A 13,607-nucleotide genomic window follows, 5' to 3' on the forward strand; every position below is an offset into this window, starting at 1 on the left:
CAAAATTTGTTCATCTGCCACTCTGCCGGTGTATGGAAACCCGGCCTAGTTCACGCATACTTCACTTTGTTTTCTGGAAAGAGGATGGACTTACCTACACCCCCCGGGATGGGATGCCATTGTGGTGTCCCGGACTATTGTGCATTGAATTTCAGGTGTGATGAAAGTAAATTGAACAGAAAGATTCAGAAAAAAGCTCCCTGATACGAGCATTCGACGAATGTTCAATAATTCGAGGTTACAGTAACACTTTCTATCCCTGAAAGCCGACATTGATGTAGAAGTACAATCCAACAAGCGCCACAGCTCCGACGGCGACAGCAATAGGCAGCGCCTTCCCGATTGTTTCTTCTCTCTGCAACTGCGCTTTTCGCTGCTTTCGGACGTCTTTGCTGTTGGCGTCCTTGGTCACCGGAGGCTGGTATGGCCTAAACCTCCGTTTCGGAGCACCACAAACTGCAAACCACAGATTACTTGCACGGGTTAAATTAAAAAGTCCCGATTTAGTCTCTGAATTATTACCTTAGTAAAAATTAGATCCTGAATTTATTTTTCGGTAAAATAAGTTCTTAAATTGATTAAAAAATGCTAATTTCATCTCTACTATTATATTCAAAGCTATTTTATCCAATTTTTCTTAAACTTAAGTTACTTGACACACTTTAGAATGTAATACCGTCATTTTCTCATCTATAAGCCATTCACATTTCATATAGGTTGCGAATCTAACATCTAATTTATCCTTCAAAGTTAACTTACACTATTTCTTATGTAAAACTACCAATTTACCTTCTAAAGTTAACTCTATACACTATTTCTTTATGAAAAACTATCAATCTACCCTCTAATGTGTATCATATACAAGTAACGTGATTTAAATTGATGAAAAATTGCATATAGTAGCTTCGAATATAATATTAGGGATGTAATTGGCAGATTTTTGTAATTCAAGGACTAAATTTTCTGAAAAAATAGTTTAGAGACCTAATTTTTCCTAAGGTAATAATTTAAGGATTAAATTGGCAATTCACCCTAAAAACTACACCACATTTGTACTGCATCTAAAAAAAAAGCTTTGTAATTTGAGAGTGAAATGCATGTCATGTGTAAAAAAATGAAGTGAGTAATTTTCACCAGGGCAGAAATACTTGTCAGGTAACTTCTCAAAGGGAGTTCTGTCGTTGTATATATACCTGCAGCAGCATCACCATGGCCATCAAGATTAAAGAAGAACAAAGAAAAACCCAAATTCGAATCCCGCTCCCGTAGATTAGAATAGTTAGAATATCGCCTTGTTAGAAATAAAAGGTGTAATATGTGGTACCCGCAATCGCGACAAATATATGCTCCTTTGGAGGCAACGCGCATGGAAAACTTGGGTGCGGCGGAAGAAGCACGAGGCCTGTGCTTGGGAGAAAGCAATAAGAGGTCGTGTGACGAAGAGAAGAAGGATGATTTTAGCGCGAAACGATCGGGCGGTTGTCGGAGGCCGGCATTGCCCTTCGGAGCTGCCAACGGAGACGGTGGCGCTAGGTGGCTTCTTGTGGTGGGTGCCTGCAGTTGCAGGGCCATGGTGTCGGATGGTAGGGAAGTGAGTGAAAAAGTAGAGTTGGAGTGACGGGAAGATATGAAGAGGATAAGAGAGCGGTGGGAACAAAAAAGGTGAAGTGGAATTGTGCGAGTCTCATTGGGTGTCGCGTGGCCTTCGAAATCGCCACACACCAATCACTCACACCCACCCCCATTCACACCCACGACCCTCTCGACACTTCTATTTTATTTTTTCTTAGGTCCCTAGTCTAACATATCCATAATACCCTGATATTTCTATCCAAATTTTCGTGTTTTTGGATTACCGATATTTTTTTGAACTACCGATATTTCCGATATCATTGATATTTTAGACGTTGCTAAGTCACTCATGTATCTTACCATGCAATGTATAAAGTGTAAAATATTGTACTAATTCATTATATATAAATGATTATGGTGTGTTTAAACTTCTTTCATTAATTACTACATATTTTCTACACACACAATATTTGCCAGCTCGCTATATAATCAACCTAAATCAGTTATATCTATCATGCAATGCATTTCCTTCCAATTTTTTGTGATAAACTAATAGATAATTGACTAAATAAATATCCTGCAAAGTTTCAATAAAAATTTCCAAGTTTTTCTTACAATTTCCGTGGTTTTTATTCAATTTTTATCGATATCGATAATATCCCAATATTTCCATCGAAATTTCTATGTTTTTGGACAACCGATATTTCCGATATCATCGATATTTTATACCTTGGGTCCGTATGATTATTGTCAGTTTATAATAGTATCGGATTCACTATTTACGAGATTCGAATCTAATATTTCGTGGATAGCGAATTCGATACCAAATTAGACTGCTTATTGTATGATTTAGCTGAAATCCGTGTTTTTATTATAAATATTTTGAAAAATTTACTAACATTTTGAAAATATTTCTTAGAACGCACTCGGTGCCTTTTGAAAAAGTAATTGGAAATACTTTGTAAAAAAATATTAGAAAGTGTTTCTTGATTCAACAGGCATGTCGAAATTTTTTCTGCAAAATATAGTCACTCTTTTGGTTGTAAGAAGATATTTTTAGCCGTTCCGAAACGAATCTTAATCGAGTGCTTTTATTAGCAAGTGGTTTTTTATTACAATGGTGGAAAGAAGTTAAATCTTTACACGACAGTATGGATTTGAATCTCGTCGGTGGCTAATCTAACAAAACATATTTTTTGACAAAAAAATAAATAATAAATAAAGTGTTTTTATTATAAATGTATTAAAAATTTACTAAAATACCCTCAATTTAACAGAGATTTGTACAGAATGACCAAAATGGTTGACGGTGGACAATCTCAGAAACCATTTATATTGATTTAAAATTGTAAGAACTAAAGTGAGGAATTATACTAATCTCATGGACCATTTTGACTAAAAAGCATTCTTTTGGTTGTTAAGGCCTTTCCAAAACTAAAAAGCATTCTTTTGGTTTTTACACTCTAAATTGTAAGAACTAAAGTGAGGAATTATGCTAATCTCATGGACCATTTTAACTAAAAAGCATTCTTTTGATTTTTCTGATTTATGACTTCTTGTATTCTAAAACGAGTCTCAACGAGTGATTTCGACAACTCCCTTCACTGATTGGAATGCGAGAAGTTATAAATCAGAAAAATCAAGAATAGAGGGGAGAAGTCATGGTTCATAAGAACGAAATCAACATCAGTAATTCCAATTCACATTCCAAAGTTAACAGGACATCTTCGTGCCCACGAGAAGAAAATTACCGTTTTGCCCCCCAAAAATAACCTTTCTACATGGTGATGCAGACAAGTCTGGTGTGGGTTTCGGAAGTTACTTGAAACTAAACGATGGAAAAATCACCATCATGGCTTTCATTGAAGTTATAACAATCCAAGTCAAAACTACAAAAAGAAAAACATATAATCTTGAGACACTTTCACGAAATCCGAATTTTTACAGTGTCATGAAAATCGGCATCTCAACTACAACAAAATTACTACTGTAAAGTTTGGAGGCTTGGCTGAAGAGGAGTCAAAAGTCATAGCAGCTACCAAGGCTTCAGGTCGCCCACCGGCCCTGCTGTCCAGTTCAGGATCTTCTCACCTGGTTTCAAGAAAACATCAGGGCTGTGCGGCAACTTGCGCGCGAGTCCATTCAGAACTTGGTGGAAAGCATCTCCTGATTCGGCTGGCTGTGGGAATAACATTGCTTGCTTCATTGAAGGGTTTGCGAGCAATCTCTGCTTCCTCAATATCAGTTCAGGTGGGATTGAAGTGAGTATGGTGTCCAAGTTGGGGACGTCCTTCTCATCAACAAACACGCCAATCTCTTCCCAAGGGATGGCATCGGCAAAGGGTAGAACAATGTCGTCTGCTATGATAACAGGAATGCAGCCAAAAATCACTGCTTCGACCAATCTTGGACTCCAGGGAGCCCAGCCGAGAGGGCACAAACAAAAGACTGCTCGTTGCATGTCCTCATAGTATGTGGTGGGGTGCTCGGTAGAGATGTCAAAAAGCGGATTGTCTTTGAAGTTCTCCCACACTGCTGCTCGTGCACCTCTGTACAGTAAAAAAAGTTAGACCATCTCCTGCCCTGACCTATTTTCATATTAGTGTTATCTAGCAAACCAAAGAACCGAAACTCTCATTTCTTTACATATAGGTTATGGATGAATTACCTTGCATAATAACCACCTTCGGGATCATTTCCCACATCATAAAATAATCCTCGGAAGTAAACAAAGATGGACCGAGGAGTTTTCTCAGGAATTAGGTGGGTTTGCATCTTCTGTGGAGGAGCATAAGGAGGAACTGTAATTGAGCCCTCTTTCAAGCAAACATGATTTTTTTGCCCAAAAGTCTGAACCAAAGTTGCGCGTTGGAGCATGGGAAGAATTCCTCTTTCAATAGCCTTCTCTTCCTGCAATAGTTACACAACAAATTCAGATAATTGACATGCTCAAATACAACAAATAAATGTACATCAGGAAAGAAGTAAGCTCTACAGGAATATCGGAACAAGTTAACATATTCCAATTGGTTCAAACATGTATTCGGACCGTCAAAAAACCATGAGAGAACTAAGACGCAAACCAAGCTTCTAAATCTAACCAGATAATGAAAACATGCTCCAAAGTCATGAGGCACTACGAAAAAATGATCAGCCCCTTCTGTCCGGTTCCAATATGGCCAATTCGAAGAAATAAGTTGTATTGCACTTCTCATCATCCGTGGTGACTTGAAAGGCAACGGAAGGCCATTGGGTGTCAGGTCACAAGTGGTGTATACAGGAGTATAAAACCAATCTGCTTCTTCAGGATTAAGGGTTCGGACGGGGCTAGACAGGAGAAACCGATGCATAAATATCTCAGCTGCAAACATGTGGTTGAGGCATCTGGGATCCTTCTGCAGAATCTTCTTGTTGTATTTGCTTGGAAGCTCATAAACGAAAACTTTCAACCTTCCCACTGGGTCATCATCCAAGACATCACCAGCACTACCTACATTTGGTACAAACAAACCTTACTTAAGTTCTCATACAATTGTATTCCTCAGCAGATTCTGAATCTGTATACAATCGACAGACTTCTAAAGAACAAATCCAACAAATTCAAAAGCATAAAAACGCAAAATTCTTGGTACGTGGAGTTCATAAACATCGTCACAACAGCATTATTATATCTTTGCTGCCCTTCTGGGATCTACAACTCCAGCTAAACAAACCAGCATTACTACGTATGTAACTTGAAAATCGACAGATCAAATCAGACCTCAAATTCGAACACTAAACTTGTTTCCGAGACTAAGCTAATTATTGTCAAATCAAAATTAAGAACAATGTGTAAATTAACAATGATAAGAGCTAAATCAACACCCACCATTACATATGTCCAATTGTACCTCAAATTTAGATCCAAAAGATATACCAGACCTACGAACACACCATCAATCAAAACCGAAACTTCAAGTGATCAAAACTCAGGTAGCATTTAAAGGCAGCAAAATGAAATTCGAAATCGAAAAACGGCAAAAAACCCAAGAACAACCGAATAATGTAAATCGAAAAAATAAAGTCTTTCTGCTTCCTACCTGAAATTCTCTCAGTGCGGGCCTGCTCCCCTGAACCAAACCCCACCACAAAGGCAGCAACAAGAAACCCAGCAAAACCCAGCTTCCAAATTCTCATATTTCTCCCCCAATCCTTCTCTTTCTTCAGCTACAAAATCAGGTACCCAGCAAAAGTAGGAGGGTTCTGAAGGTTATGAGCCAAAGAAGCAGATGGGTTCTTTAGTAATCTGGTAAAGCTGCTAGTTGGGACGTCGAAAGCAGAATTGGTTGGATGATTCCTTCAAACTTGTTGGCCTTTTTTTTTTTATTACTTTAAAATCTCTGGCTACAGCCTTTCAGCAGCAGAGAGAAAGTTCACAAGAAATGAAGGAAAAAAAGGTAAAATTTGGGGTTGAAGAAACAAGGAAGAGAAGATCTCTTCTGGGTTGTTTGGTTTGTAATTTATTCAGCGTCCATGGAGGTTCGATGGCAAGTCCACCTCGGTCCTCGACACCCGAAGACCAAACCTCCCCAACCTGCTCTTTTCTGGTTAGGAATTTACTAAGGTGATGTTTAACTACGCACCATATTTTACTTTTCACACACATTTATTAATTTCTATTCGTTGATTTTTTTCAATTCATCCAATCTGATGATCAAAAATTAAAAAGATGTATAAGAAGTAAAAAAAAATATGTGAATATCACATTTTTTTACTAAATAATTCATTTTTGGTCAATGAAATAAAATGGAAGTCGTATCAAGTTTGGGTTAAATGCATTTACACCATAAGGTTGGTTTATCTGTAAAATGAGATACGAGGTTTTAATTTTTGCATTTATACTACGTGATTTTTGAAAATAATTTAAAAAATAAAGTACTAAATACTGAAATTGACGATTAGTGACTGCATAAAATTTAGGTCAAGTTTATTGACACACTCCAACCGAGATCAAGGCATGCTCGTCGTTACGTGAGGGTGACGTAGTCATGTGCACAGTGCGGAAGCAATTAAGATAAGAAATATACGAGTAAATAAAAACCGAAGTTACTAATGTGCACTAATAAACGGGAAGTGCTCAAAGTGAGATACAAGAGTAAATACTCATAATCAGAGCATATAAAGTCTAGGTGCAGTCCAATAGGACAAGTACTAATTATACAGTACCAAAAGATGTCCTACTAAATATAAAATTTGTCACAACAGCCGAAAATCCTCAAACGCCACCAATAGCAAGCCAACCTAAAACCTGGAGGAACGCAAAACAGAAAACGTGAGTTGGTAAAAACAAATGTTTCAAAATCATTTCATTTCTCAAAAGTTCTAACCCCTCGCCGTAAAATATGTATAATTTTCCTAGAAATAGAATATAAGTATATGCATAAATATATATGTAAATATATCAATTCAAATCATACTTCACATATTCATAATCATAAGTATGTCATGCCAAGATATAACAGAGTAAGTAATTCAGGTGTGAATAGATTCATGGAAAATAACATATTAGCCGGAAGCCCTGCATAAGTCTGTACGACTGAATTCATAGCTCATTAGTCAATCTAGCCGGAGTCACTATAATGACCTGTATGACACTATACTACACACGAGTCGGAACACTAAAAGGGTCTGTACGACAATACTGGGTGTAATATAGTTATGCTCAATACTATGCTCTCATGATAGCTGAGCGATAAATCGCTAGTCACCTATGAGTCGGAACCACCTATGATGGCCTGTACGACAAGACTGTGCAGCTAAATTGGATCCAATGTGAGCATATGGTGTGGGATGTGACATTAATAACAGGTCTGTACTCTATCTCTAGTAATTCACAATCACCCGGGGTGCAAGTTTATGAGCTTAAAGCTTCTCAATTAATCATAACTTTAAATCACATTCACAATTCATAACTCACATGGGCTTACCTGAGCGTCTACATCACCACAATTATATATCATGCATCATATACTATTTCATAAACAAAATATAATTTTATATGCATGGCATTCAAGGCATACTTTCATTTAAACACATTTTCTGGGAAAATATCAAGTATATAAGTATATACTGAAAACCAAAAGCCCACTCATTGGTATGTCGAAGGGTCGTAACCCCCGAGTCGCCCTTGACTGCGCTCGTCCTCGAGATAAGTCTCACCTATATGCGAATTAACTGAATAAACGTTAATTTAAAGTACATAACCAAAACTAACTAATAACTTCTCATACATTGCTCAAATGGGGTGTTTGAATATACCAATGTGATCTACACAACCTCACGAACATCCCCATATTTTTAGAAAAATTTTCCAACCATCCACGCGCAGGGAACCTTAATGAAAACCCTAACTGCCGTTAGGAGTATTCCGTTAAATAGTAACGAAATCCGTTAAACTAACCAATGCCGTTAGGAATATTCCGTCAATGTTGACGGAATATTCCATCATCCTCTACCTCAGAACTCCGCCAACCGTCGTCGTCGCCAGAAAACTGGGAATTTTTCAAACTTCCATTTCTCATCCATTTCTCAGTCAAATTTCATGAAACTTAAACCAATTTGAAGCTTGACACGAATAGAACACAACCATACCTTTTAAAAGCCCTAAAACCCATGGGATTCGCTGGAAAACTCCTCGACACTCCGGCCAAACCTGCAACTCGTCGAATCTCACTATTCCGACATCCAAAATCTTCCAACGAACCACTCCTAGCCTCGTGAGGACCTCCTTAAGCTACCTATAAGCTTGAAATCCCCAAAAAAAATGAGATTTTACGTTTGTATGAATAGTACCTTAATCGGAGTTCAAGAGAAACTAGGATTTTCGAAGGAGTTCTTATCTAAAAATGGTACCATTCAACTTGTATGAACCTCAGAGACACGATGGTGTACTTTAAACCCTCGATCTGCAACTTTCCATTCGTGTTGTTGTTGGTCCGTACGTGAGGGAGGGAGAGAAAGTGAGTCCGAGGGAAAGAGAGCACGGAAGAGAAGAGAGAGGAAGGGTTTGTGTGTGTGTGAGTGGTCCACAAGGTCACGAACCAAAACCACAAAACCAAAAAACCAAATTCCAATTTTTTTCCAAAAATTAAGGAAAATGTAAGTTTGGACCACTATTTACATGCATAACACACCACAACGCTCACATTCAAGGGTAAAATAGTCAACTCACGTCATCGATAATTTATTTCGGGATGGGTTGTGACATTTATGCTACATCAGCATATAGCGTCTAATCAAATGACAAAAAAAAATATTGACTTATGAGTCATTTGATAACTATTACGTTTCAATTTTTAGTTTTTGTTTCCACTTTTTAAACATTTGAAAACTAATTTCTTGAGTTTTCAAAATTTTCTTGAATTTTCACTTTTAGTTTTTATTTATTTATTTATTTAGAACTAAAAATTGAAAGTTGCTACCAAACAAATTTTCAGAAAATTAAAAACTAAAAACCAAAAACCAAATACAAAAAATTAAAAATTAAAAACGAAATGATTATCAAACGACCCCTTAAAATTTGTTAGCTAAGCTAAAACAATTAGCTTTATTTCTGTGCCAAAATTTGAGTTCTCTTTATAGATGAATTATGTAAAACACCATTCGTGTAAAAGATAGTTTATGTCAAAGAAAAAGATATGCAGGTAGATTAAATGAATGTCCTCATTTATAAAGTTTTCATGTTATCGCAAATAGTGGATTATCCTGATAATTAAGGTATTTTTTTTTCAACTCATAGTTATATGATTTAAACCTTTTTAAGGTACTCTCAGGCCTCGCTTGTTACGGAGGACTAACTCGGACTAGACTAATTTTAGAGACTAAACTAAATTTGTTTGGCATGAACTAAGCAACATAAGAATATTAAAGTGTTTGGTGTAGTGTTGAACTAAACTACAGACTATATTATTTTTACCTTTTAGGACTTTTTATTTTTCCAAGTACAACGATATTTTTACACTAAGGGGAGATGGAGTTTAGCTAAGCCACAATGGGTAGCCTAGTTTGGTATTGAATTTGTTATCCACGAGATTCGAACCTAAGATCTCTCACTTATAAGCGAAGAGGAATACCACCATACTGTAGTACTGAGTGGCAAAATATTTTTAGAACTTAGATTTACTTTTTATATATTTTTAATTTTTCTGTCTTAAAAAAACAAAAAACAAAAATATAATAATTTATCAACCCCGCCATTTTCATTCCGTTAATCTCTAGATGAGATTTTGTCTTTCTGGTTAGACTTAGGGTGGTTTGGTATGGGATCCCAATCCGAAAATGGGATCTCGAATTCCAAACCGAAAATTTTTGAGACAGAAATTTGAAGACCAATCTCAAAACAAAATTTCAGTATTCCCAATTTTTGGGAATCCCGAAATATTTTTGCTATTTCGGTTTGGTATTCGCAAATTTCATACAAATTGAAATGGCAATCATTCATACCAAGTTAAATTAACATGCAACCAAAATAAAATAAGTAACAAACCCAAAAACAAAAAAAATAAGTTAAAAAACCTAATACGTTCGAAAACTAACAATACAATTTTTTGATTTCGTGTTGAAGAAATAGACACATTTGTGGGAGGTTCGTACTGGCAAATGTGGCAATAAAGGGCTATGCTTACTACCTGAGACTACACCAATTATATTGCTACTAGTAGTTAGCAACAATTCAAATGTATAATACCAATTATTTACTTTCGGTTCGGTATGGGATTACCGAAATATTGAGTAGACAATACCGAATCCTGTACCGAAATTTTGGGATCAGTTCGGTATTTCATCCCAAAAATTTCAGGAATTTTGGTTTTGGATCGGGATTTTCAGGAATTTTTTCTAGCCCTAGTCGGACTAAAATTGTCTTATCTTTCTCTCCTTTTTTACATCTTCTTGCAAACTCCATGATTGTCTGCAAATCTTCAACCCCAAAACCATTGGGAAAAAAATGATTAAAATTTTTGGAGAGTGGGCTTAGTGCAGGCGTCGGGAGATGGAGATGAGGCAACAAGTCGCTCAGGCCCGTTTGATTCAGTTTCGTTATAGAGGGAAATCTGGGTTGTGGGTTCGTCAATCTCATAAGAGAGAGAGAGAAATCAATTTGAAGTTAAAGAGGGGGTTGGGGTCGCGAGACGATGTAGATCCACGAGAGCCATTTTTTATTTGGTGAATGGAGAAGGGGGCTGTTGTTGCTTATCTACGAAGGAGAAAGCAAGATTAGAAAGGTTCTTAGCAATCCCATGCTTAAGGACGGGATTGCTAATACCCTTCTAGCGAGGCCGCTAGTGAAAATGAGTCAGGATTTACCGCTAATAATTACGTTACCAACCGTGGGATTCTAGTCCCAGTTAAGACAGTTCCTCTTAAGACGGTGTAACAAATGGGGCTTTAGACTCATAATATAGATTAATACAAAATATCAATTGTAATAGGAAAAAAATTAATGTTATCACAAATTTAAAGAAGGAAGGATATCATCCAATAATAACAATCACTAGCCTTCATGCACGCGTATTTTTTGAATCACGGTGTGCTACGTGCGACTACACATTTTTTGAATCACATTATTGCTAGCCTATTGTGAGGCTAAACTCACCCACCTCCTCCTTAGTGTAGATAATATTGTTTGTTAAAAAAAATAAACAATCATTTGACAACTAATTGAATCACATTACTAGGCGCGTATGAAAGACTTTTTTTTATAACCGGCACTATGTGCCTCTTAAGATATTTTGAACGTGTTTAAAAATAAAGAAAATAATATTTAATAAACAACTAATTGAATCACATTATTGCTAGCCCATTGTGAGGTACTAATTATAAAAATAAAAAAAATAAAAAAACTGTACAAAAAAAAATAATTATAAAAAACATTGTTTATATGACGAAAATATCCTACATTATTTTGGGATGCTTTTGAACTTTTTTGTTTGCGAGGCATTTTTGTCTTATTATTTTTTTTGAAGCCCGTGATCCCAAATGGGCTTCCGGTTTTAAATAGTAGTGTATATTATTATCTGGAAAGAAAAAAAAAATATAATTTTATATCATGATAAGTTTGTTAGGTTTTGCATTTCCTTTTGTTTTTTTTTTGTTTTTTTTGTAAATAATCATGTTGTATTTGTTAAGTTAATAATTTGGGAAATTGTGCCACTCAGTACTACGGTCTGGTCGTATTTCTCTTCATTTGGAAGTGAGAGGTCTTAAGTTTGAATCTCGTGGATAGCAAATTTATTACCAAATTAGGTTGCTCATTGTGTAGCTTAGCTAAACTCCCCCTCCTCTAGTGTAAAAATATCGATGTACTAAAAAAATAATAATAATAATTTGGGAAATGGTACATGATACATTTATTCTATGATAAATTTATACTACCATGTCATGAGATTTTTTATTATTTATTTTCAATAAAATTATATATTTATACTAACTGATGAAAAACTTATGTCAGTATACCATGAGAGCTAAAAGAGTTTACTTATAAAAGGAGAAGTTTAAGGGCGTGCAAGATTGAAAAATGAGAGAGTGCATGTGAGTGATTTACTAAATTATCTTTAAACCTATATTTTCATTAAACTTATTAAACTTATGAAGGAAATAAGAGTTAATTTTACTCTTTTTGGTTCTCTAATAATTGTATAAAATAAGCTGGCAAATGTGTTTTATTTTGAGAAGTTCTTCAGTGTGACCACCTTAGCGAGGGTTGGTTAGAAGTGGTTTTCGAATATGAAATGACTTTTATGCATTCTTTTCTCTCTTTATGCGCACTTTTAAGGGTTGTTTAATAATATTTTGACTATTTTTTTTTTACTTTTATATTAAATTGAAAACTAAAATCATATTTGGTTACTTCTAATTTTTATTTATAAAAAAAATTGAAAACAAAAAGCTACTTCTTTAAGTTTTCAAATTTACCCTTAAATTTTCACTTTTTAATTTTCAGTTTTCATTTTTTTTAAATTAAAAATTGAAAGTAGCTAAGATTTCAATTTTCCGTTTAAAAAAAATTGAAATCTAAAAATTGACGAAATGGTTATCAAACAACCTTTTCTTTAGGTATCCCTTGTTTATTTAATCAAATGCTATAAATAAACGAGAGTATGATAAAATCATCTTCCTTTATAATAACTAAATAAATTTTTAACATAACAAACAAATTTTTTTTGACAATATTTAGAAGTACTTCTGAATTGTAAAAGCACTTGTGTGGACACAAATTTCCACCTTCTTCTCCTTTAAAGAAAATGCACATTCAAAACAATAACACCTAAGATCAAGGCCAAGAGCCTCACACGCCAACGATGAATGGAGGGAGGGGCGGGCTTTGGCCGAAGAGTCTCCGATGCCAAAATTAGAATTTTAGAGAGAAAGTGTTTAGAGAATTTTTGGGAGAAAATGAACTTAGGTTTTTGGAGAAATGTGAGGCTATATATAGGGGTGTGGCGGCCCTATTTGGAGAAATAGGGACCTGCCACTTATGGTGGAATTTTGGCTCTAATTGCAAGATACTATGTCAAATAATATCGTGCAATTAATTTGGCAAGTAATCCTAATTTGAAAAGAATAATTAGGAGTTACCTTGTGGGTGAAGATTTGATGAGGAGTAATGAGAGGGTTTTGAACAAATATCATTTTGATCACATTTGACCTCGATTGAGCTGTTATTGTCCGTTGCATGCGCATGAGAATCTTGGTGTGCCTCAAGCGTAATGATTTTTTTTTACCCAAAAGTTTATGTGTCGCCTCCATAATTTTCTTGATTATTTTTTGCTCCACAACTTGTATCTACAAGCAATTAAATTTTTATTGTATCTTTTTGTTTCTCTAATATTCTATATTAGATCTGTGACATATTATTGTTTGTCCATATTAAACACCACGCGATGGTGCACCTATCACACCACACAAAATTTCGTTTCATTAACTTCTCCTTCTTTGAAAATCTTTCAATAATTTGTGCTTTTTAGAAAATCTTCAGTTGTGTCACGAATTAATGATAT

At 35.4% G+C, this 13,607-nt stretch overlaps 2 protein-coding genes across 2 annotated transcripts; both read right to left on the minus strand.

Moving 5' to 3' along the window:
- Positions 1 to 184: 184 nt before the first annotated feature.
- Positions 185 to 1,778, minus strand: LOC103448284 (uncharacterized). Its single transcript, XM_008387532.4, has 3 exons — positions 1,325 to 1,778; positions 1,135 to 1,193; positions 185 to 456 (listed from the first exon to the last, which is right to left on the minus strand). The coding sequence occupies exons 1-3, from the start codon at positions 1,570 to 1,572 to the stop codon at positions 254 to 256; spliced, it is 510 nt and encodes a 169-aa protein (XP_008385754.1). The 5' UTR covers positions 1,573 to 1,778; the 3' UTR covers positions 185 to 253.
- Positions 1,779 to 3,394: 1,616 nt separating this feature from the next.
- LOC103448283 (probable beta-1,4-xylosyltransferase IRX10L) lies at positions 3,395 to 6,184 on the minus strand. Its single transcript, XM_008387531.4, has 4 exons — positions 5,652 to 6,184; positions 4,674 to 5,062; positions 4,241 to 4,482; positions 3,395 to 4,121 (listed from the first exon to the last, which is right to left on the minus strand). Exons 1-4 carry the CDS (start codon positions 5,746 to 5,748, stop codon positions 3,608 to 3,610), a joined length of 1,242 nt encoding a protein of 413 aa, XP_008385753.1. The 5' UTR covers positions 5,749 to 6,184; the 3' UTR covers positions 3,395 to 3,607.
- Between the last annotated feature and the right edge of the window lie 7,423 nt (positions 6,185 to 13,607).

This window comes from Malus domestica, chromosome 06, assembly GCF_042453785.1.
Source record: "Malus domestica chromosome 06, GDT2T_hap1".
NCBI classification, from domain to species: Eukaryota; Viridiplantae; Streptophyta; class Magnoliopsida; order Rosales; family Rosaceae; genus Malus; species Malus domestica.

Bases quoted from the DNA above. Each gene is read 5' to 3' on its own strand.
- LOC103448284 (XM_008387532.4), bottom strand. From the start codon at position 1,572: ATGGCCCTGCAACTGCAGGCACCCACCACAAGAAGCCACCTAGCGCCA. The intron at 1,194-1,324 runs GTACCACATATT...ATGCTGCTGCAG, and splicing joins TATATTTGTCGCGATTGCGG to GTATATATACAACGACAGAA. The intron at 457-1,134 runs GTGAAAATTACT...TGTGGTTTGCAG, and splicing joins TGACAAGTATTTCTGCCCTG to TTTGTGGTGCTCCGAAACGG.
- LOC103448283 (XM_008387531.4), bottom strand. From the start codon at position 5,748: ATGAGAATTTGGAAGCTGGGTTTTGCTGGGTTTCTTGTTGCTGCCTTT. The intron at 4,483-4,673 runs GTTAGATTTAGA...TAACTATTGCAG, and splicing joins GAGCATGTTTTCATTATCTG to GAAGAGAAGGCTATTGAAAG. The intron at 4,122-4,240 runs GTAATTCATCCA...TTTACTGTACAG, and splicing joins GAAGGTGGTTATTATGCAAG to AGGTGCACGAGCAGCAGTGT.